This window comes from Nerophis ophidion, linkage group LG04, assembly GCF_033978795.1.
Source record: "Nerophis ophidion isolate RoL-2023_Sa linkage group LG04, RoL_Noph_v1.0, whole genome shotgun sequence".
NCBI classification, from domain to species: Eukaryota; Metazoa; Chordata; class Actinopteri; order Syngnathiformes; family Syngnathidae; genus Nerophis; species Nerophis ophidion.
Window position 1 is genome coordinate 43,748,681 of NC_084614.1, and position 23,251 is coordinate 43,771,931.

General features: G+C 39.2%; 1 protein-coding gene across 3 annotated transcripts in view; it reads right to left on the bottom strand.

Moving 5' to 3' along the window:
- LOC133551442 (beta-galactosidase-1-like protein 2) overlaps nucleotides 1-23,251 on the bottom strand; it is a 44,403-nt gene that overhangs the window by 15,589 nt on the left and 5,563 nt on the right. For 2 of the 3 annotated variants that reach the window (XM_061898143.1, XM_061898142.1), the window contains exons 5-13: nucleotides 18,952-19,060; nucleotides 18,784-18,876; nucleotides 13,569-13,650; nucleotides 10,481-10,545; nucleotides 10,328-10,412; nucleotides 1,281-1,418; nucleotides 1,080-1,160; nucleotides 916-1,025; nucleotides 677-823 (exon numbers count right to left, since the gene is read on the bottom strand). In XM_061898143.1, the coding sequence (XP_061754127.1) occupies nucleotides 677-823; nucleotides 916-1,025; nucleotides 1,080-1,160; nucleotides 1,281-1,418; nucleotides 10,328-10,412; nucleotides 10,481-10,545; nucleotides 13,569-13,650; nucleotides 18,784-18,876; nucleotides 18,952-19,060 (910 nt within the window). Of the gene's footprint in view, nucleotides 1-676; nucleotides 824-915; nucleotides 1,161-1,280; nucleotides 1,419-10,327; nucleotides 10,413-10,480; nucleotides 10,546-13,568; nucleotides 13,651-18,783; nucleotides 18,877-18,951; nucleotides 19,061-23,251 lie in introns of all 3 variants that reach the window. The other variant, XM_061898141.1, reaches the window with a different exon arrangement.

The window sequence follows — 23,251 nt, forward strand, 5'->3', positions numbered from 1 at the left end:
TGGCATTATGCTGTGATAAACCTATGCATTTTTTATTGACCTTTTATAGTGGCCAGCCTTTCCAGACCGACGAGATGCTTTACGTCGAGAGCCAGCAGAACATGACCAAGCAGCTGGTGGTCGAGGAGTACCTGGAGGAAAAGAACAACCGGATGAGGCACGCTGTTGAGCCCAGGGGTAAGAGCGTGGAGGGTTCCCAGGAGAGGCTCCGTGATAGGGAGCTGGAGAGACTGAGGGCCGAAAGAGCTTCTGCAGAGTCAGCTGAGGAGGACCAGGAACAGGTCACAAGTGACTAGGGACTCTTGTTGGTCTAAGGGACTTGATTGCCCTTTTTTTTCCCTGTTTGGACATGAGTGGTTTTGCTGAGAAATTGTAAATGCTTTTTTTTAATGTGTCGTTTTTCCTTTTCTGGATTTTGAGATGACAAACTGTTTAGATGTGCGCGTGGACTCAGTAAGCACTATTTCGCCGAGCTTGAAAATGTGCTCCAGAGTATAGGCTGAGAGAGGAACGGTATCACAATTCTTCCGGATGCCTTCTGTCTACGGAAAACATTTTGAAATCCTGGAATTTTTCCAGTCTAATTAACAGCTTGATATGCCACACCTGTCTCTTTCTCCACACAGTATACAGATAAAGAAATCAGGCCCAGATACTCAAAACAGTTTTGACTCACAAGAGCACGGTCTTTAACGTTGTCTCCTGACTTCAGTATTCCTCCACTGGTGATGGTTGTCTCATAGAGTGTGTATCCATAAGACTGACCATTCCTGTTGTTCATTGGCACGTTCTCCATGTTCACCGGCTTGACTGACTTAAATGGCTGTGGAGAAAACAAATAATTTAGTTTTCATGACAAAAAACAACTCTTTGCTTCACGCATGTTCTCAAGGAATCTTACATCTAAAGACATACTCCCTCAGTAAAGCTCAAAGCATCCCATAAGGACAAATGCTGGTATGTGATCGCAGGTTCGTACGCTTCCTTGAGTTGTAACACTGGCATCTCGGGAGAAATGGTCCCTTCTGATATGAGAAATGGAGTTATACATGGAACACCACTATATATGTTGGACTTACTGTTGAATTGAGACAGAAGATCTCTGAGAAGATAGTACTTCTGCGTGTAATCCCCAGCTTCAGACAATGGAGCGTCATAATCTGCAAAACACCTTATTACTATTGCATCCTGACACTGGCAGAGCGAGATTGCTCTCAAAGTTGGCATGAATGAGGCCACTGGTTTATATTGGACAATGTGAACGACAATGAAGCACCAACCATAGCTGGAGACAAATGCTTTGTAGGAAGGTTCAGCCAGCCCTCCACTCATAAAACCAAAACTCGAACCTCCATGGAACATGTAGAGGTTGACAGACATGCCTCGCCTCAGTATTTCTCTTACAGTGGACACCATATCTGAGGAAAAGTTACAGAAACATCAACTGCAATCCATGTTTTTCCTCTTACAAAGGCAAATAAAGGTATATTTTCCACAAAAGAAATGTTCATAGTGAATGTTGTTTTCTGCCTAGACTGGGGATCGGCAACCCGCGGCTGTAGAGCCGTATGCGTCTCTTTGGCGCCACCCTAGTAGCGAACTGTGGCGCAACAGTTTGTTTACATGTATAACTTTTTCCGACGTGGCACAGGAAGACGTGTTTTATGCCACTTTACCATTGTTTCATTTTGTTCACCAAACATTTTATGATGTGCGTGAATGCACAAAGGTGAGCTTTGTTGATGTTATTTAATGTGTGGAGTGCTAATCAGGCTTTTGTCAGTGCATGACTGCAAGCTAATCAATGCTAACATGCTATTTAGGATAGCTACAGTGGGGCAAAAAAGTATTTAGTCAGCCACCGATTGTGCAAGTTCTCCCACTTAAAATGTCGACAGAAGTCATTGTAGAAATTTTAAAGAATTTATTTGTAAATTATGGTGGAAAATAAGTATTTGGTCAACCATTCAAAGCTCTCACTGATGGAAGGAGGTTTTGGTTCAAAATCTCACGATACATGGCCCCCTTTCTTTCTTTCCTAAACACGGATCAGTCGTGCTGTCCCCTTAGCAGAAAAACAGCCCCAAAGCATGATGTTTCCACCCACAAGCTTCACAGTAGGTACGGTGTTCTTGGGATGCAACTCAGTATTCTTCTTCCTCCAAACAGGACGAGTTATTTATACTAAAAAGTTCTATTTTGGTTTCATCTGACCACATGACATTCTCCCAATCCTCTGCTGTATCATCCATGTATCCATTTTGGTATAAACTCAACTCGTCGTGTTTGGAGGAAGAAGAATACTGAGTTGCATCCCAAGAACACCATACCTACTGTGTAGCATGGGGGTGGAAACATCATGCCTTGGGGCTGTTTTTCTGCTAAGGGGACAGGACGATTGATCCGTGTTAAGGAAAGATTGAAAGGGGCCATGTATCGTGAGATTTTGAGCCAAAACCTGATTCCATCAGTGAGAGCTTTGAATGGTTGACCAAATACTTATTTTCCACCATAATTTACAAATAAATTCTTTAAAATTCCTACAATGTGAATTCCTGGATTTTTTTCTTCACATTCTGTCTCTCACAGTTGAAGTGTACCTATGATGAAAATTGCAGACCTCTGTCATCATTTTAAGTGGGAGAACTTGCACAATCGTGGCTGACTAAATACTTTTTTGCCCCACTGTTTATGTACATATGTATGTTCCATCATTATGCTTCGCTTTGAGGTACAAACCCCGTTTCCATATGAGATGGGGAATTGTGTTAGATGTAAATATAAACGCAATACAATGATTTGCAAATCCTTTTCAACCCATATTCAGTTGAATGCACTACAAAGACAAGATATTTGATGTTCAAACTCATAAACTTTATTTTTTTTGGAAATAATAATTAACTTAGAATTTCATGGCTGCAACATGTGTCAAAGTAGTTGGGAAAGGGCATGTTCACCACTGTGTTACATCACCATTCTAAGCCAGTTATTCCCAGGGATTATCGGACCATCTGAGAAGCCTCTGTTGTACTAAAGTTTTCCAAAGTCGTAAAAATGCGTACAATAAATATGAAAACTTTAACATTTCTGTCAATGAAAATTTGCGTCAGACACATAGTTATTTTGATAGTAGGCTATTATGTCTAATATAGACACTTAAATAATGTTTTGCCTTCATTATAAGACTTCCATAAGGCTTAGAAGTTTTTGCAGTTTCAGATAGTTATTTGTTTCGTATTTTCAATTCCGTGTGTGGAGTTTGCATGTTCTCCCCGTGACTGCGTGGGTTTCCTCCGGGTACTCCGGCTTCCTTCCACCTCCAAAGACATGCGCCTGGTGATAGGTTGATTGGCAACACTAAATTGGCCCTGGTATGTGAATGTTGGTGTGAATGTTGTCTGTGTTGGCCCTGCGATGAGCCTTCCGCCCGAATGCAGCTGAGATAGGCTGCAGCACCACCCGCGACCCCGAAAGGGACAAGCGGTAGGAAATGGATGGATGGATGGTTCCTACTCTTACCTGTGGTCACAAGATTTAGGTAGTGACCGAAAGAGCAAGATCGCAGATACAAGTGGCCCAAAAAAGTTTGATTCATACTACTCACCCTTACAGATAGGATGAGGTACTCTGTCCTCCCAGAGGAGCTCACTGTGGCTCAATGCTACTTTACATTTAGAGGAGCCAGTTGAAGACTTGCTTGTGTTGTAATGTTGATGTTTAAAATAAATGAAAAAATAAGGAATTGTTGTTTTTTCTTTTGAGGCTGTCGCTACTGTAGCTGGTTGACGTACAAATCCCCTTTCCTTATGTGTTGGGAAATCGTGTTAGATGTAAATATAAACGGAATACAATGATTTGCAAATCCATTTCAACCCATATTCAATTGAATGCACTACAAAGACAAGATATTTGATGTTCAAACTCATAAACTTAATTTTTTTTTGCAAATAATAATGAACTTAGAATTTCATGGCTGCAACACGTGTCAAAGTAGTTGGGAAAGGGCATGTTCACCACTGCGTTTCATCACCTTTTCTTTTAACAACACTCAATAAACCTTTGGGAACTGAGGAGACATTTTTTAAACTTTTCAAGTGGAATTATTTCCCATTCTTGTTTTATCTACAGCTTAAAGGGGAACATTATCACCAGACCTATGTAAGCGTCAGTATATACCTTGATGTTGCAGAAAAAATGACCATATGTTTTTTAACCGATTTCCGAACTCTAAAACGGTGAATTTGTCGATTTAAACGCCTTTCAATTGATAGCCTGTCGAGCGATGACCTTTCACTCGTGACGTCACAACATGAAGCAATCAGCCATTTTCTCAATCTTTTTACACGCACCAAGTCAATTCAGCTCTGTTATTTTCCATTTTTTTGACTGTTTTCCCGTACCTTGGAGACATCATGCCTTGTCGGTGTGTTGTCGGAGGGTGTAACAACACTAACACTAACGGATTCAAGTTGCACCAGTGACCAAAAGATGCGAAAGTCCCTCGTTTTTTCTGCACACTTTACCGACAGACAGCTATGCTATGACAGAGATGGCAAAAATGTGTGGATATCCTGCGACACTCAAAGCAAATGCATTTCCAACGATAAAATCAACGAAATCTGCAATATTGCAAAATAAACCACTGAATCTGCCGGAGAGCGAGCTATTCAGGGACGACGACAGTCTCTTCCCGCAGACGAGCGAGGTAAACCTCCTGGATATGTTGGCTAAGACGTGATTAATGCCACTTCTTTTTCTGTCTCATTTTGTCCACCAAACTTATAATGGTGTGCATGAATCCACAAAGTTGAGTTTTGTTGATGTTATTGACTTATGTGGCGTGTGCTACTCAGACATATTTGGTCACGGCATGAATAAAAGCTAATCGATGCTAACATGCTATTTAGGCTAACTGTATATACATATTGCATCATTATGCCCCATTTGTAGCTATATTTGCATCCAGCCTTTCCCTCCACCCACATTTAATGCCAAACAAACACATACCAATCGTTGGTTAGAAGGCGATCGCCAAATTCGTCCTCTCTTCCTCCCGTGCCGCTGTCTTTCGTGATATGGCTCAATAGCTTCAGTTTGTTCTTCAATTTCGTTTTCGCTACCTGCCTCCATACTCCAACCATCCGTTTAAATGCATGCGTAATCTGTTTAATCGCTTACGGCGCTGATCTGAAATCAGAGTCTGAATCCGAGCTAATATCGCTGTACATTTCTGTGCTATCTGCCATGTGTGTTTCTGTGTGGTCACGCTGTCACGGGTTGATATAACGACGGTTAAAATCAGGCACTTTAAAGCCGTTTTTCGGGATATTGCTTGATGGGTAATATTTTGAGAAAAACTTAAAAAAATAAAATAAGCCTCTGGGACTTGATTTTTATTGGTTTTAACCCTTCAGAAACTGTGATAATGCTCCCCTTTAAGTTGTTCAACAGTCCAGGGTCTCCTTTGTGGTACTTTAGGCTTCGTAATGCGCCACACATTCTCAATGGGAGACAGGTCTGGACTACAGGCAAGCCAGTCTAGTACCTGCACTCTTTTACTATGAAGCCACGCTGTTGTAACACGTGGCTTGGCATTGTCTTGCTGAAATAAGCAGGGGCGCATCCATGATAACGTTGCTTAGATGACAACATGTGTTGCTCCAAAACCTGTATGGACCTTTCAGCATTAATGGTGACTTCACAGATGTGTTAGTTACCCATGACTTGGCCATTATTAGTACACCCCCTTACCATCACACATGCTGGCTTTTCAACTTTGCACCTAGAATAGTCCTGATGGTTCTTTTTCTCTTTGATCCGGAGGAAACGACGTTCACCGTTTCCAAAAAACTATTTGAAATGTGGACTCGTCAGACCACAGAACACTTTTCCACATTGCATCAGTCCATCTTAGGTGAGCTCGGGCCCAACAAAGCCGGCGGCGTTTCTGGGTATCGTTGATAAATTGCTTTGGCTTTGCATAGTAGAGTTTTAACTTGCACTTACAGATGTAGCGACAAACTGTAGTTACTGACAGTGGTTTTCTGAAGTGTTCCTGAGCCCATGTGGTGATATCCTTTACACACTAATGTCGCTTTTTGATGCAGTACCGCCTAAGGGAACGAAGGTTCGTTATATCATTGCTTACGTGCAGTGAATTCTCTAGATTCTCTAAACCTTTTGATGGTATTACGGACCATATAGGGTGAAATTCCTAAATTCCTTGCAATAGCCCGTTGAGAAATGTTTTTAAACCGACAATTTGTTCACGCATTTGTTCACAAAGTGATGACCGTTTCCCAATCCTTGTTTGTGAATGACTTAACATTTCACAGAAGCTGCTTTTATACCCAATCATGGCACCCACTGTTCCCAATTAGCCTGCCCACCTGGGGTATGTTCCAAATAAGTGTTTGATGAGCATTCCTAAACTTTATCAGTATTTATTGCCACCTTTCCTAACTTTTTTGTCACATATTGCTGGCATCAAATTCTAAAGTTAATGATTATTTGCTCCAAAAAATGTTTATCAGTTTGAACATCAAATATGTGGGTTGAAAATGATTTGCAAATCATTGTATTCCGTTTATATTTACATCTAGCACACTTTCCTAACTCATATGGAAATTGGTTTTGTAAGTTAAGTTTAAAAAGAGCATCAGAATCAGTGTGCTTCTGACAGATTGCTGCATTATTTACTGTACGAGACGTTACTTGCACAATGTCAACTGAAAATTTAGCACCGAAATGAACAGTGGCGACTGTTCTAAAATTTCAAATATCAAAGAAAAATAAGTGGCCAAATATATACTTTTGTATTTGCATTTTATTGATTAAATATGCGCTGTAATGCATTTTAGACTCCTCCAAGTGCCATTTTCTTTGTAAAATCCAGCATCTTTATATCTTGTATATGTTTTTGGAGACTGTACTTGTGAGAGAGTAGCTGGAAATGAGCTTCCCCTACTTGAAATACCAGCAATTGCCATTAGAAATGAGGTGCCGGTAGCTAATTTTTTTTTTATTTTTTGGTCTGATTACTACCATTGGCAAAGGTGCTATTATATAAGTTTCAGTACCCATCCCTACTCACGAACATACTGAAGTGTTCCAAGCACGCCCAACTGCAACGGGGCAGTGTGCCATTGGATTATGTCTCACATCTTATTTGCTTATCTACATATCAATAATGACAAATGTCGATGTAAATATTTTGAACTCTACTGACTGAATAAACATCAGTGATCAATGTCACAGACTATGCATGTAAAACACGGATGTTACTAGAGAAGTTACAAATAACAACTTTAACAAACAATCTGTTCAATGGAAAGTTAGGCTACAGCAGTGATACTCAAACTGCGGTATGTGGTATGTGGGATCCATCTGGTGGTATGCCAAAGAATCACTTATTTAGATATTCAAACTTAGTGATACTGTTCAAACTGTGTTTAATGTCACGGTTGCCAAAATATTGAATATACGTGTTAAATAAAACCTTTGAATTGTTTTAATGAATATTTACGTCTACTACACTACTGTATTTTAATGTTGGTCATCATGGTGGTACTTGGAGAGTACTTGGAGAGTTTTCTGAAGTGGTACATAGTGAAAAAATTTTAAGAACCACTGACATACAGTATTGTGGAAATGTGATTCAAACCTCGCACTTTGTTTTCCAAGTGTTTTAAAAACATTATTAAACAGCATTGTTTACTTGCAGCTGTACTTTACTTCCTGGTAGATTTACAATTAATTGAACTTCTGTAGGGCAGCATGGTGGGAGAGGGGTTAGTGCCAGGGGCGTCACTAGACCTAATACTGTACTGGGACACGCCTGGGGCACAAATAATTAATGTGAGCGTGCAAAGCGCGCAAGCAAAAGCATTTTTAGCACTTATTTATCATGAAAAATACATAAATAGTGCTTTAAACTATGAAATCATATCAGATTATGTTGTATGGATCTTTGATTAACCACCTGAAATTAACTAACGCATTTGACCTACTTGTGCACTTTTTTACTCCAGACTTCTAAACTGCTTCTGGTAAAGGCAAAAAGGAAGAGCAATGAATCTTTTTGAAATATATATTGCCGTAATCACCTGCAAATTTAACATCTACAAAAGTAAAACAAAAAATAAAGCACCCCTACATCTCTGGGTTCTTTTATATTATTTAATTTCCATTTATGGCAATGTGGCTAATCCTATTTCAGATACACAAAACTATAAAATATACACAAAACAATAAAGCCACAGTAGTAGAGTAAATGAACAACTGTTGTGTGTCTGTTCAGGGAATCATTTTCTGAGAAGTAAACTGTAATGTCTCGTTTTCATTTTTGCAAAGTGGTCAATCACTCTGGACGGACATGGAAATATTACAGTAACTGTTATACAGTTGACCAGTGGTTCCCAACGGCTGGGTCGTGACATAAAAGTGGATTGTGTGTCATTTTCAGTGAGTCGCAGTCAGATGTGTGCATGAAAAAAAAAAAGTTTAGGGAGAAAAAAATTCAATTGTGGCAACAAAACCAGATATTTTTAGCCATTTTTCTAGTGACTATTAGTGAGTATTTTAGCAAAAGGCAAACCGACTAACAAGTTGGAGGAGGACTTAGTGCAGACATGAAAATATATTTTTTAAAAATCTAAATGGGGCAACAAAACCCAATATTTTCAGCCATCTTTCTGAAAACAAATAGATAAATGCTACTATTTTTTCTGGAAACAAAACCAGATGCTTTAGCTGTAGCCATTTTTCTGGTGACAAAACAAGATTATTTTAGTCAAAGTCACACTGATTAACAAGACAAGTCTACTGTGCTATTTTTCTGTGAAATAAACTTGAATGATTTAAAAATTTGGCTCACGACTTGATGATATGGAAAAATGTTTTTCTTCCTGAAGATAAACCATTTGAGAAGCACTCAACTCACACATGCTTACTCTAAATCATCATTGATGCAGAGGTCCTGAGCAGACAATAACCAACATTATGTTTCATGTTCATTGGAAATTCCCCGACAGCTCGTACAGCAAATGAATATGTTTGCCTTGATACAAGGAATAACGTTAGCTAACTTAGCATCAACTTAAGACAATGATGTTGCCTAGCTAGCTAGGACTTCACTTACATCTCTCATTCCTGCTGCTTCTTCCCTGCTGTGGGCAAATAACTTTCTGATATCCATCTAGGAGTTACAGTTTGAGTCAAATCAAAATCAAAATAATGTAACTAACAAATTGCTGTTGGCTAACGTCGTACTCCCCCCCCCCCCTCTCTCCCTCTCTCTCTCTCTCTCTCTCTCTCAACCGAAGTCTCATCCACACGTGAATAAATTACCATATTACGTAGCCATGTGCTCATCGTTAGGTGGAGTGAATACAGTAGCAATTAATTACCATACTAAGTAGTATGTGTGCTGTTGTCTGTTATGTAGACTTAAAACTCTGAAGCGTTTTTTTTTATTGGTGAAATTTTTACTGGGGCACTGCAGATCAACAGTGGGGCCCGTGCCCCAGTGAAATATGTCTGGCAACGCCCCTGGTTAGTGCATCTGCCTCACAATACGAAGGTCCTGAGTAGTACTGGGTTCAATCCCAGGCTCAGGATCTTTCTGTGTGGAGTTTGCATGTTCTCCCTGTGACTGCGTGGGTTCCCTCCGGGTACTCCGGCTTCCTCCCACCTCCAAAAACATGCACCTGGGGATAGGTTGATTGGCAACACTAAATTGGCCCTAGTGTGTGAATGTGAGTGTGAATGTTGTCTGTCTATCTGTGTTGGCCCTGCGATGAGGTGGCGACTTGTCCAGGGTGTACGCCGCCGTCCGCCCGATTGTAGCTGATGAGATAGGCACCAGCGCTCCCCGTGACCCCAAAGGGAATAAACGGTAGAAAATGGATGGATGGATGAACTTCTGTAAACAATTTTAGCCTAGGATTACTCAGAACAACAAGGTGTAATACATATTCTAAAAGCGGCTACTGGAATAAATTGTTTGAGCTTGCAGTGTGGATAGAACATTATCAACAAATCAAGTTAGGTCTACTCTAGTTTCTACTTTGAAATAGCTAAATTCGAGCAGAATTCAGAATTTGGCGGTTTGAAAGAGACTTCTTTTTGGTCCAATTTTATCCTGTTTTTATACTGTTCAGTGAAAGTACTACTTGGAACCTGAAAGTAACCTGAACTGTTTACTAAGTGCTCTCTATTTTATCCCAGCTGCATCTTTAAATGTGGATAGTTTTACGAAATCTGTGGGAACAAATATGTGTTGCGGTACACCCCTATTTAAGACCAAAAATAATGTGATGAAACATACCCTCTGGGGGGAGCACGTGGTGGAGATTACCCCACACATCATACCAGCCTGTCCTGTAGTCCATCACCATGGTTGGTCTGTTGGGCTGACAGAATAGAAAACATGGCCTGTAATGAGATGTCATTTGCAGTCAATGTGTGTCATGACACTTACCTGGATTACATTCAGATCCTGAATGTCTCTTTGATTTACTTTCTGCAGCTTCAATGTTCTGAGGGCTACAGGACAGCAGAGATTAGGTTCAATGGTGTGCAAGTGCGAGTGTGTGCGAGTGAATGTGTGTGTTTGTGTAACCTGGTTACTGTATGTATTTGTGATTCCATTTGTTCTAACAAGGCTTTATGTGATAGCTCAATATCGCCCTCTCTCAGACATGGGCTATAACTGCCAGTTCATAGACTCTAAGTTCGAGGTACAGTAAGTAGGGGAGCGCTGCTCATTACAATTTAATGATTGGCTATTTAGCTGAGATGCGAACATAGCCTATTACGCTTCTTCTTCTTCATATTGTCACTGTACCGACCAGGGCAGATTCTGTTGCACATCAGGAAGTAAACAGTGTCCATAAACAACACTCAAGTCTCCTGTCTATTAGTGTTACATCACAACACAACATAGAGTCCAGGAGGCTTGCACTAGCAACAGTTCCAATGTATTCAGCAGGTTTTCTTATTTTCCCCAAGATGGCGGAGTAGCTGCTGGTTGCAAGAGCTCTGTGCTCTTGTATATCCTTTTGATTTTGTGATGTTTCCCTCTTGTTTTAATGTGTTTTTTGCCTTTCGGTTCGGGCCCTGTAGGGACTGCACAAACAACCGGTGGCAGTTTTGTGACTTCTTCTGTTTTGGTGCTTTTTTGTGAACTCTTGGATCCACCAACGGCAGGGGTGTCAAACTCATTTTAGCTCAGGGGTCGGTTGGAGGAAAATCTGTGCACACGACTATTAAAATCATGGCATTAAAATAAATAAAAAATAAAGACAACTTCAAAATTGTTTTATTTGTCTTACTTCGGCCAAAAATAGAACAAACACATTCTGAAAATATTACAATAAAAATATTGTCCAGGTGTGACAGGCGGCGGAGATGGCGCCATTGTCAAACACTTGTGGATCCGTTTTGGATCCACTTCATCCGCAGCTATCTACCCACTTTGCAGACCAGGTCAAAATGGCAGAGGTCTTCCGAAAATTTAACCAACAACACTGTAGTTTTGATGGTGGACCCTTCACTTCCAAGAGCACAGTGGCCCATCGGCAAAGTGGTTAAAACCTTTCCGAGTCAAGATAGACAGGTCAGGGCTGCTGAGGTAATGGTCAAGAGTAAAGTCTACACCAGACCGGTAGCTCGCTTGATCCCACTTCCAAGTTTAGAGGATGACAGTAAGGACACTTGAAGAATTCCGGTAGTTACACATTTGTTGTACAAATGTGGGGGCGGCTGTTAAGAATTCTCCATGTTATCTACGTTTCAGATACTTTATTTTGAAGCATTTCTTGAGTGTCACTTCCGCTTCTCGTTTGACGTGTGTTAATGTGTGCTGACTTGTTTCTCTGTTATGTTTAATCGGAACTCTAGTCTTTGACGATGTGAGTATGTTAATTATTATATAAATGATAAATGGGTTGTACTTGTATAGCGCTTTTCTACCTTCAAGGTACTCAAAGCGCTTTGACACTACTTCCACATTTACCCATTCACACACACATTCACACACTGATGGAGGGAGCTGCCATGCAAGGCGCCAACCAGCACCCATCAGGAGCAAGGGTGAAGTGTCTTGCTCAGGACACAACGGACGTGACGAGGTTGGTACTAGGTGGGATTTGAACCAGGGCCCCTCGGGTTGCGCACGGCCACTATCCCACTGCGCCACGCCGTCCCAATATATATAAGAATCGATATATAAGAATCATTTAGTTTATTAATAGACATCACTCGGTTTTTGTGTAACATTTACTGGTGTTTTATTAATATTATTAGTGCTGTTTTGTCTGAATGCTACGGCCTAACATTGTCATGATCTGTAGTCTGGATCATGTTTAGTTCGGTTATTTTCTGTTAGTTTGGACTCCCTTTGTTGTTTGTGTACCTTGTGGGTTAGTTTGGTCACCATGGTAACATATTAATTTCACCTGCTGCGGGTTCCATATGCACACCTGTTTTTGTTAATTACTTTCCTATTTAAGCCTGCCTTGTCCCGTCAGTCGGTCTTGGTCCCTTGTTTGCGGTATGCAACTGTTTCGTTGGTAATTACTAGATTTCTTGTTACCTGATCCTGTGCTAGTGTTAGCATTAGCTTCTGTGCTTTCGCCACGCATTTCTTTTCGTCTGTTTTTGTATCAGTGTTTTGTTATTAAATCATTCTTACCTTTACGTTGTTGTCCGGTGTGTCTATGTTTGCGTTTGAGGAACGATCCCGCATTAAAATGCGACCCTCACGTGACAAACATCTCCCTGTTTAGGATAGCATTGCTGCTACTAATGTGGCTAGCTCATGTGCCATTGTGAAAATGCAATATATTATGTCTCTAATACTTTACTTGGAGCATATCTATCGGCATTATATATATATATATATATATATATATATATATATATATATATATATATATATATATATATATATATATATATATATATATATATATATATATATATATATATATATATATATATATATATATATATATATATATATATATATATATATATATATATATATATACATTTTTGTTGGGATAAATTACATAAATGTGGGTGTTTGTTTGTGGTTTACAGATACTAACTGCACCTAATATAACCCAATATGCACCATTAAAGTTGGAAGAGTCCAAATGATGACCGTGTGTTCTCTGACCGGAACCCCAACGTGGTCAATATCCAAAAAAAACAGTCACAGAGTTTAATACTCAACAGTCATCATTAAATTAACAGGTTACTCATCAGTTACTCAGTACTTGAGTAGTTTTTTCACAACATACTTTTTACTTTTACTCAAGTAAATATTTGGGTGACTACTCCTTACTTTTACGTGAGTAATAAATCTCTAACCGTACTCTTACTTGAGTAGAATTTCTGGCTACTCTACCCACCTCTGCCAAAGAGACAACGTTTGGTCATTTTAAGGGTGCAACACATTGTCCTTTTCATCCTTACACTTTCCATCATTGTAACTGAGCTCCTGTGTGCAACAAGTTCCCTTGTGGATCATTAAAGTTTGTGTAAGTCTATAAGTACTGTACCTCCATCCACGCCGCCTGACTTTAAGGTGTTGTGGCTGTCTGATGTGAGCAAAAGCTCGCTGATCCCTCTGGACTGTAAGGCCTTCCAAAAAAAAAATGCCAAATGAGAATATATTAGATTGATAAACAGAATGGTAATTCACTAGACACATTTTACAGAAGAACTACAAAGCTGTGCCATACAACCTAACATTTATTGTCATGTAGAATTACACAGCACCCTGCCAGGATGTTTTTCTTATGCTGTTAAGCAACACAGCCTTGGCAACATATTAAAAATATGCTTCTCAGTATTAAGATCAACGTTCCCTCTAAGGTACGCGCCTGTGCAATTGCACACTGCTCACGTGTCCCCTGCGCACTGCAAATGTAGGCCGCGCACAAAATCGAATAAAAAGATAAGCGCATAACAGTGTGCACGTCTGCCGTCGCTCACATGTGCGCCACTGAATGCTCAAAGGTTTTGGCGTTTGCTCACACATATGAAAAATTCGAGGGAAAATTGGCAGTGATGTTATAGCACTAGTATTGCAGTGAAGGCTTCATTTGGGATGCCCAAATAGCAAAGGCGGTAACAGCTTGTTTTCATTTTCAAAATAAAACAAAGATTAAGGCGACAAAAGAAGAAAAGAAAAGATTAATGAAAAAAATATAAATACTTACTTATTAGCGTTGTTTTGATTTTTGAAATGTAACCTTTGACCATACTTGCCAACCTTGAAACCTCCGATTTCAGGAGGTGGGGTCTGGGGGCGTGGTCGGGGGGTTGTGGGCGGGTCGTTGTTGGGGGCGTGGTTAAGAGGGGAGTAGTATATTTACAACTATCTATTCATCCATTTTCTACCGCTTATTCCCTTTGGGGTCGCTGGGGGCACTGGTGCCTATCTCAGCTACAATCGGGCGGAAGGCGGTGTACACCCTGGACAAGTCGCCACCTCATCGCAGTATGTGTAGAAATCAACTTTTTTTCATATTATAAGTACGACTTCTGTTTCTTGCTCGATACCTGCTAGCTTCCAGGCTAGGCCTTTTTGTTTTTTTATCCGCCAGCATGCGCGATTTTTATTTGTACCCTTTGTTTGTTTTTTGTATTAGTGTTTTAAATAAAATCATGTTTTCTCACTCCATGCCTGCCTCCTTCTCTGCATCTTGGGGTTCATCACAAACTAACTCTGACAAAAGCCCTAAAACGGGTGTCTAACTCGTTTTCATTGAAGGCCATATTACAGTTATGGCTGCCCCTAGAGAGCCACATGTGACAGTGAATAATATATGAATGTATAAGGATTCCCATTATCATGTTGTTACACGATTGACGATGCATTTGATTATTATATTTTTTTAATGTACACTGTTCAAAAAAATCTGCAGATTTTGTGGCAAAACATGGCCTGAATTTTACTGTGAAATTCAATGTTTTATTACTATAAATTAAAAAACGGTACCACTTTTTTTTTTTATGGTAAAATTCTGGCATCCTTTTTTTAAATTGTAAAAATCCATGGTTGTTGTTCTTACAGTGTAATACATTAAACAGAAAGATGGCACCATCGTCCTTTTTTACGGTAAAATTGAGACAACCTTTGATTGATTGATTGATTGAAACTTTTATTAGTAGATTGCACAGTTCAGTACATATTCCGTACAATTGACCACTAAATGGTAACACCGGAATACATTTTTCAACTTGTTTAAGTCGGGGTCCACGTTAATCAATTCATGGTAAAAATATATACTATCAGCATAACACAGTCATCACACAAGTTAATTATCAGAGTATATACATTGAAATATTAGCTGCTTTAACTGTAAAATTGATCGTCATTTTTACAGGGTACAATTTGATACATATCTTGCTTTGAAATCAAGAGTCAAGCAGATATTTAAATATATTTGACAAAAAACATATTTAAAGTATATCATAATATTTGTTGTATTATTAGATAGCAATAAAGTACATAATGCATGTATTTTGCTTTTCAAAATGGAGACATTTAGAAATATTAAGTACTTTATCGAGGCAAATTATGTCCAGGCTTTCGTGGACCACATAATGGTGTGGGGGGGCCGGTCTGCCACCCCAGCCTTGAGTTTGACGCTGGGTGCCCTAAAATCTTCACCGTTGAGTTATTGATTTAGACGGTTTTCCCTGTTTGAAGAGCCAGCTTTAGCAGCTAGTCAGTCCTGACGAGTACCTTCGAGTACATCGATAAGAATACCTATTTCAATTTTCATAGTATAAATATTCATTGTATAAGGTATTTTAGTGACATAAGGAGTGTTTATAAGTGTATGTGAAAGCTGTGTTGTTGGACGATTAAGATTTTAAATGCATATAACATTCCAAAAAATTATAAAAGCTTTTCGGAAAGTCACGTCCCACGAGATACTGTATACATATAATGGACACTTAAGCACATTACAAAACACAGTTTAGTATTACAACTTACTCGTAGTAAGCTACAACTACAGCTACAACTAGTACACTACTAGCATACAATGAACCCAATTCTAAATCTCACAGCAGTGATGTCACCACTATGCAAATGTTGTGCTTTGACAATACTCTTATTCACATAATGTAATACTGCTTAGCCGTAGCATCTCAATAAATGATCACGGCTGTTGCCCTGCAAAATGTTAAGATGTCAGAAGGAAGACTGCTGCGAAAGTACTGATTTTGAGTCATGCAATGGCCACCATCTTGAAAACCATTGGCCTTTTTGGAACACATTGTCAAAAAAATGTTTTTTTTCCAATCGAAGTACCTTCTATTTAACGTTTGGATCAATATCATGTTTTTATCAATACACATTTGACCCTGTTTCCATATGAGTTGGGAAATTGTGTTAGATGTAAATATTAACAGAATACAATGATTTGCAAATCATTTTCAACCCATAAAATACAATAAATACTGATAAATATGAGGAATGCTCATCAAACACTTATATGGAACATCCCACAGGTGTGCAGGCTAATTGGGAACAGGTGGGTGCCAGCGTCCCCTGCGACCCCGAAAGGGAATAAGCGGTAGGAAATGGATGGATGGATGGGTGCCATAAAGGCAGCTTCCATGAAATGCTAAGTAATTCACAAACAAGGATGGGGTGAGGGTCACCACTTTATAAGCAAATTTTCGAACAGTTTTAGAACAACATTTCTCAACGAGCTATTGCAAGGAATTTAGGGAGTTTACCATCTACGGTCCGTAAAATCATCAAAAAGTTCAGAGAATCTGGAGAAATCACTGCACAAAAGCGATGATATTATGGACTTTTGATCCCTCAGGCAGTACTGCATCAAAAACCGACATCAGTGTGTAAGGGTTATCACCACATGGGCTCAGGAACACTTCATAAAACCCCTGTTAGTAACTACAGTTGGTCGCTATATCTGTAAGTGCAAGTTAAAACTCTACTATGCAAAGCCAAGTCCACATTTCAAATTGTATTTGTAAACAGATGATGTGGTGTCCTCCAGAACAAAGAGGAAAATAACTATTCGGATAGTTATAGGCGCAAAGTTCAAAAGCCAGCATTTGTGATGGTATGGGGGTGTATTAGTGGCCAAGGCATGGGTAACTTACACATCTGTGAAGGCACCATTAATGCTGAAAGGTACATACAGGTTTTGGAGCAACATATGTTGTCATCCAAGCAACGTTATCATGGACGCCCCTGCTTATTTCAGCAAAACAAGTGTTACAACAGTGTGGCTTCGTAAAAAAAAGACTGCGGGTACTTTCCTGGCCCGCCTGCAGTCCAGACCTGTCTCCCATCAAAAATGTGTGGCGCATTATGAAGCGTAAAATACGACAGCGGAGACCCCGGACTGTTGAACTGTTAAAACAAGAATTGGAAAGAATTCCAATTTCAAAGCTTCAACAATTAGTTTCCTCAGTTCCCAGACGTTCATTGAGTGTTGTTAAAAGAAAAGGTGATGTAAGACAGTGGTGAACATGTCCTTTCCCAACTACTTTGGCACGTGTTGCAGCCATGAAATTCTAAGTTAATTATTATTTGCAAAAATAAATAAATAAAGTTTATGAGTTTGACCATCAAATATCTTGTCTTTGTAGTGCATTCAATTGAATATGGGTTGAAAATGATTTGCAAATCATTGTATTCCGTTTATATTTACATCTAACACAATTTCCCAACTCATATGGAAACGGGGTTTGTATTTTGCGAGACTGCCAAATGGAAAAATGATGGGCATCTTGGATTATGTGCTTTTCTTAAATAACAAATTGTATACTTCATTTGTGCTCGTACCATCAAGGGAAATATTCTTAAGGAATGTTGACTTAATCTGCTTCACTATACATTTATGCCACAGTGTATGTGTAGATTCCTGAGTTCCTGCACGACAACCTCGTACCTAATTAAAACACCTTCTGACTGCACTGTGCTTACCATCTCTGCATTCAGGGATCGCAATAATGCGACATCATATTTTTACCATGACTAAAAATCTCAGCACAGACCTGTTACATTGTGCTTAGATTTTATTCTTTAAATTGTTTAATCATTGCAATGTGCTTAATGTCAACATGACATTAGCATAAATGTATTGTTTCTAACAAATCACTCCTGTTACTTTCAGTCCTGTAACACATATGAGTCATCTTTGGCTTCGGAATCTTGTACAAAAATGTAATAAAGTTGCCTGTGATGGGGCAATACACATTTTGAGTAGTTCAATAAGTGTTTTTTTTTTAATCATCAGATTTAACGTTTAACAAAAAAAACTGAAATTTGAGTTATTTTGAGGGAGTTACAACAACCAAATGGCAACGATTCAGTCATATGGCCCAATTTATTTCAATAAATGTAATTTGTACTTAAATTTTGTATTAGGTATTCATTTCATTTTATAAATACAATTTATTTGTATTTATTTATTTCAATATTTTTTTTAAATTAGGCTTTATCAACAAACCGCTTAGCGTTTCATCCCTAAATTACTTTGCCCTGGTTTTATCTTGTTGAATAATCCATTTAAAGGCAAAGAACATCAAGCGTTAATTCCACATGAATATATTTTCCTGTAAAAAAAAAATGGACACCCCTGATGTACTGTATATCATGCCCATAATTACAATTATGGGACAGTGTCAAAACAATGACAGTGTTAAATTTTGTCTTATCTATTTGATTTTAAAAAATCAGCAGCTGTACCCATTGTTGTGGTTAGTGAATGTGTATGTTACCTCTTTAATAAAATGCATGTAGTCTTCATCTTTGGCAAAAGACCCATATTCATTTTCAAGCTGGACTGCAATGATGGGACCTCCTTTCTTATACTGAAAAACACAAGAACTATTTAATTTAGCCAAGTGAGGAGACTTGTAAACAAGCCATGAGACACAAAAACACACCTGCAAAGGAACCATATTTGGTATCAGTTTGTCAAAATACATGTTGACAGCCTCGGTGAATCCTGGGTATGTTGTTCTCAATCTCATGCTGCCATCTTGAAGGAGCCAGCTGCAAGGAGAAAGACAAAAGCGCTTGCTCATGACTAAATGCAGCGAAAACAACACTGCTCCAGTGTGCAAACCATTCCTGACAAAGCTTCTTTCACTGGCCTCCTTATAGCGAGACTTGACTTTCCCCCTCTTATTCAATTTAACACAGAATGGTTTGTTTCACTGCAAGTTAATTTTTGTACTGTGAGCGTAACAATTCATTTGTGCAAGGACGTCTGCATTTTACCACAAAATCTCCCCGGAAGGTTGTCCAAATTGTATTAATTCATACAAAATGCTAGGGGACCACTTTGATATATGCTAAAACCAACCCAATGTAAGTCAATACGGCGGTACTTTAATTTTAGTTTTGTTCCGAAAAATTCAAAACGCACCAATACCGAAACAATTCTCTCATCAGGATGAATATAAATCTAATGAGCTGGACGTAGTAGGGGAGGGGAGAACCATCTGGACCCCAGTGTCATACTTCAGTCCTTTCAGGATGTCCCCGGCTTTTTTTGCGTTTGTAGCTGCCTAAAATGCCCAAAATTGCGGCAGCTTTTCAAAAAGTTATCACAATGTTTTCAGCCACATTTTGTTTTTCAATAACATCAAATCAGCTTGTGATTTAATTAATTTGTTGTCAATGTTTTAAAAGTTCAAAGAACACAGTATTTCAACAATGACTGGACAAACAAACACTGTATTGGTGTTTTTGGAGAGGTGGAGCCGGCAGTCCGACAGCGAGGCAGGGCATGCCGGAGCCCGGCCAAAGATGGCGGCGAGGAGGCGTGGACTGCGAGCAAGCAAATATTATCAGGTGCGTTGGTCGCCTAGCGGGGCACAATTTAAATCTCCTCTCGCACTGTATAAAAGGGGAGCGGCCCTAAACGCTGGGGTGGAGAGACGGAGAGAGAAGGAGCCAGAAGGAAGCCGATGCTGAACGAGAGCGAAAGAGAGCTACAGGAAGACGAAGACGCATGGGACTGAAAAGGTGGAGCGGCAGAGGAAGCAGAACACGGCAAGGCTGAAAAGCAACCCATAGAGACTTTTTCATATTGAAAAATAAAAGAAAGTCTAACCTGCGCAACGATGTACTTCCTTGGTGGTCCTGAGAACCCGCACGACAGCAAGAGACTGTCATAGTGTTTTACTGGTTTTATACCGCATAAACTTAAACGTATCTATCATTCAATCAATCAACCATCCATCCATTTTCTACCGCTTATTCCCTTCGGGGGCGCTGGTGCCTATCTCAGCTACAATCGGGCGGAAGGCGGTTTACACCCTGGACAAGTCGCCATCTCATCGCAGGGCCAACACAGATGGACAACATTCAAACTCACATTCACACACTTGGCAACAATTTAATGTTGCCAATCAACCTATCCCCAGGTGCATGTCTTTGGAATTGGGAGGAAGCCGGGGTACCCGGAGGGAACCCACGCAGTCACGGGGAGAACATGCAAACCCCACACAGAAAGATCCCGAGCCCGGGATTGAACCCAGGACTACTCAGGACCTTCGTATTGTAAGGCAGACGCACTAATCCCTCTTCCACCGTGCTGCCCATCAATCAATCAATCACTGTTTATTTATACAGCCCTAAATCACAAGTGTCTCAAAGGGCTGCACAAACCACAACGATCCCACTTAAGGGCCAGGAAAAACTCACAATCCAGTGGGATGTCGATGTGAATAATTATGAGAAACCTTGGAGAGGACCTCAGTTGTGGTTGACCCCCCTGCCCCCCTACCCCCCCAAAGTTTTGAAGCCACATCAGAAAATGTACAATTACCACTGGATTTTAAACGGGTTTTTGGGACGAATTTTATGCTTCAAAAGTGTTTGTCCGGCTTAAACACTAAAAACACTACAAGAAAAAATCAATTCACATCAGAACCGAATGTATTCCGATTCTGATTTGATTCATAATTTTCAAAAATCGATGAGAAAATTTTTTTTCAAACTAGGAATCAACTACTAAAAAACTTTTATTAATAGATTACACAGTACAGTACATATTCCATACAATTGACCACTAAATGGTAACACCCCAATAAGTTTTTCAACTTGTTTAAGTCAGCTCCATGTCAGTCAATTCATGGTAGTAAGATTTAAATTCCTACTAAACATTCATTTATGTTCCAATTACTGTGCACTAACACATTAACAGTATTGTCAAACTTTAACTGCCAACCATGATGTGTTTGTATACCCGTTTAAATATAATTTGTGTCGCCCCTGCAGACAGGAACCGGAAATAGGTCTGAGTTACGCTGTTTGATCAACAAACAGTTGATATCGTTTTAAACTTTGTTGTACCTGCTACACAAAAAACAAACCTACGTTTCTGTGCAGAAAATTTGCTAACATTGGACAAAATTGCACAATAATTCACTGGGATTGGTTGTAATTTGTCTGAATTGTCACAATTGTGACTTGGAAGCTGAAAAGCATCAAAGGTACAGTGAGATAACAGACGTATATGAAAACTGAGAGAACATTTTCGGTGAAAGCCAAATAACACAAAAATTAGTACCACTGTATATGTTAAGATATCTGAACAATTTGCAATATTCCAAGTAGGAGTGTCCAAAGTCGATATTTATATCGGATATTGGTCCGATATCGGGGAAAAAAAGATTAAAAAAAGCATTGGATGATATCTACGTGTGTGTAAAATCTCCGAAATAAGCGTTCGATACAAGCAGACTTGTAGCATGTTTAATTATGTAAAGCTGGACAGCCAGGTTGGTCTCTTCTTGTATTTTACTCAAGTCATTTACAAAAGGTAAACATTGTAAGCTAAAGGCAATCAGGAGCTAGCAACTACACAACAGCAAAGTATACAATATCACACAAGCTAGACAAACATAATAATTGTTCTTCTTTGAACAATATTGCAGGCTAAAACAGCTCATTGGTCAATATAAACAAATATCCAATAACTATAGTTCTTTAAGGCAGAAGCGTATTTGAGACATATTCAGTAACAAACGTGTCCGCATCATTCATTGGGCTTAATCAATCAGTATAACCTAGGAGTCGGGAACCTTTCTGGCTAAGAGAGCCATGAAAGCCAAAAATTTTAAAACATATTTACGTGAGTGTTGCAATCCGCTACTTGGATCACCACATATGGTTTATACTTCCAGTTGTTGTATCACTGTTCTACACTCTTACTTCCTGTTTAGTCAGTCACCATGGTTCCTCATTGATCCCACCTGCTAATCACGGTTTCTGCACACCTGTCACTTTTTGATTACTCACCTATTTAAGCCCGTCCCTTTTCGTTATTCTTTCTGGGACTCTAATTTGCTTTCACGCAATGAGTTACGTCTGCACTCTTGTCATCGTATGTATATTCTCGCTAGCTTTTCACGCTAAACCCTTTTCTCATTCCAGCTCTCATGCTGTATGTTTTGTTTTGCTCTTTTATGTGCCTACGTGCCAGTTTAGTTCTCATTGTTGTATGTCCTAGCTTTTTTTTGCTAGCGTCTTTGGTTTGCCTTTTTATTAGCACCAGTGTTTTTGTTTCATAGATCATTTTCGTTAAATAAATTGTTTATATTCTTACCTTTGCTGTGTTCACTTGACGCATCCTCGAGGGAATCGAACCCGGCATCACAATGCCGAACAGGCATAACAGTGAGAGCTATTTAATCTTTTTTAACACTGAACAAAACTAAATGCTTGCATTTTTGAGTAAGACCAACATTTTTAGAATATAATACGTCTCTTATTCTTTTTAATAACATTGTTATTCCGAAGCCAACCAACAATAAATAAAATACCTCTTACCATTAAAGTGACTTATTGAACAGGTGCGATAGAAAACGGATGGATGGATTAAAATGTAGGACAATGTGATATATTTTGAACGTTATTTTTAACACTGTGACTACAAGCGGATTTATTCATTACTTCGTATTAAGCAATGTCAGCTAAGATTTATCTGAGAGACAGATGCAGTCATCAAAAGAGCCACATCTGGCTCCAGAGCCATAGGTTCCTTACCACTGGTGTATATACTTAGTGTCGCCAAAAAATGACCACTCTTCTTCAACTAAAAGACGGCATAAGTATGTCATAAGGTTAGCATTATCCACACCTACCATTGTTCTCTGAACAATTGTACTTGGTCAAGCCTTTTCTAACATTCCACACTACAAAATACACAAATAAGTATATCATTCGGGATGA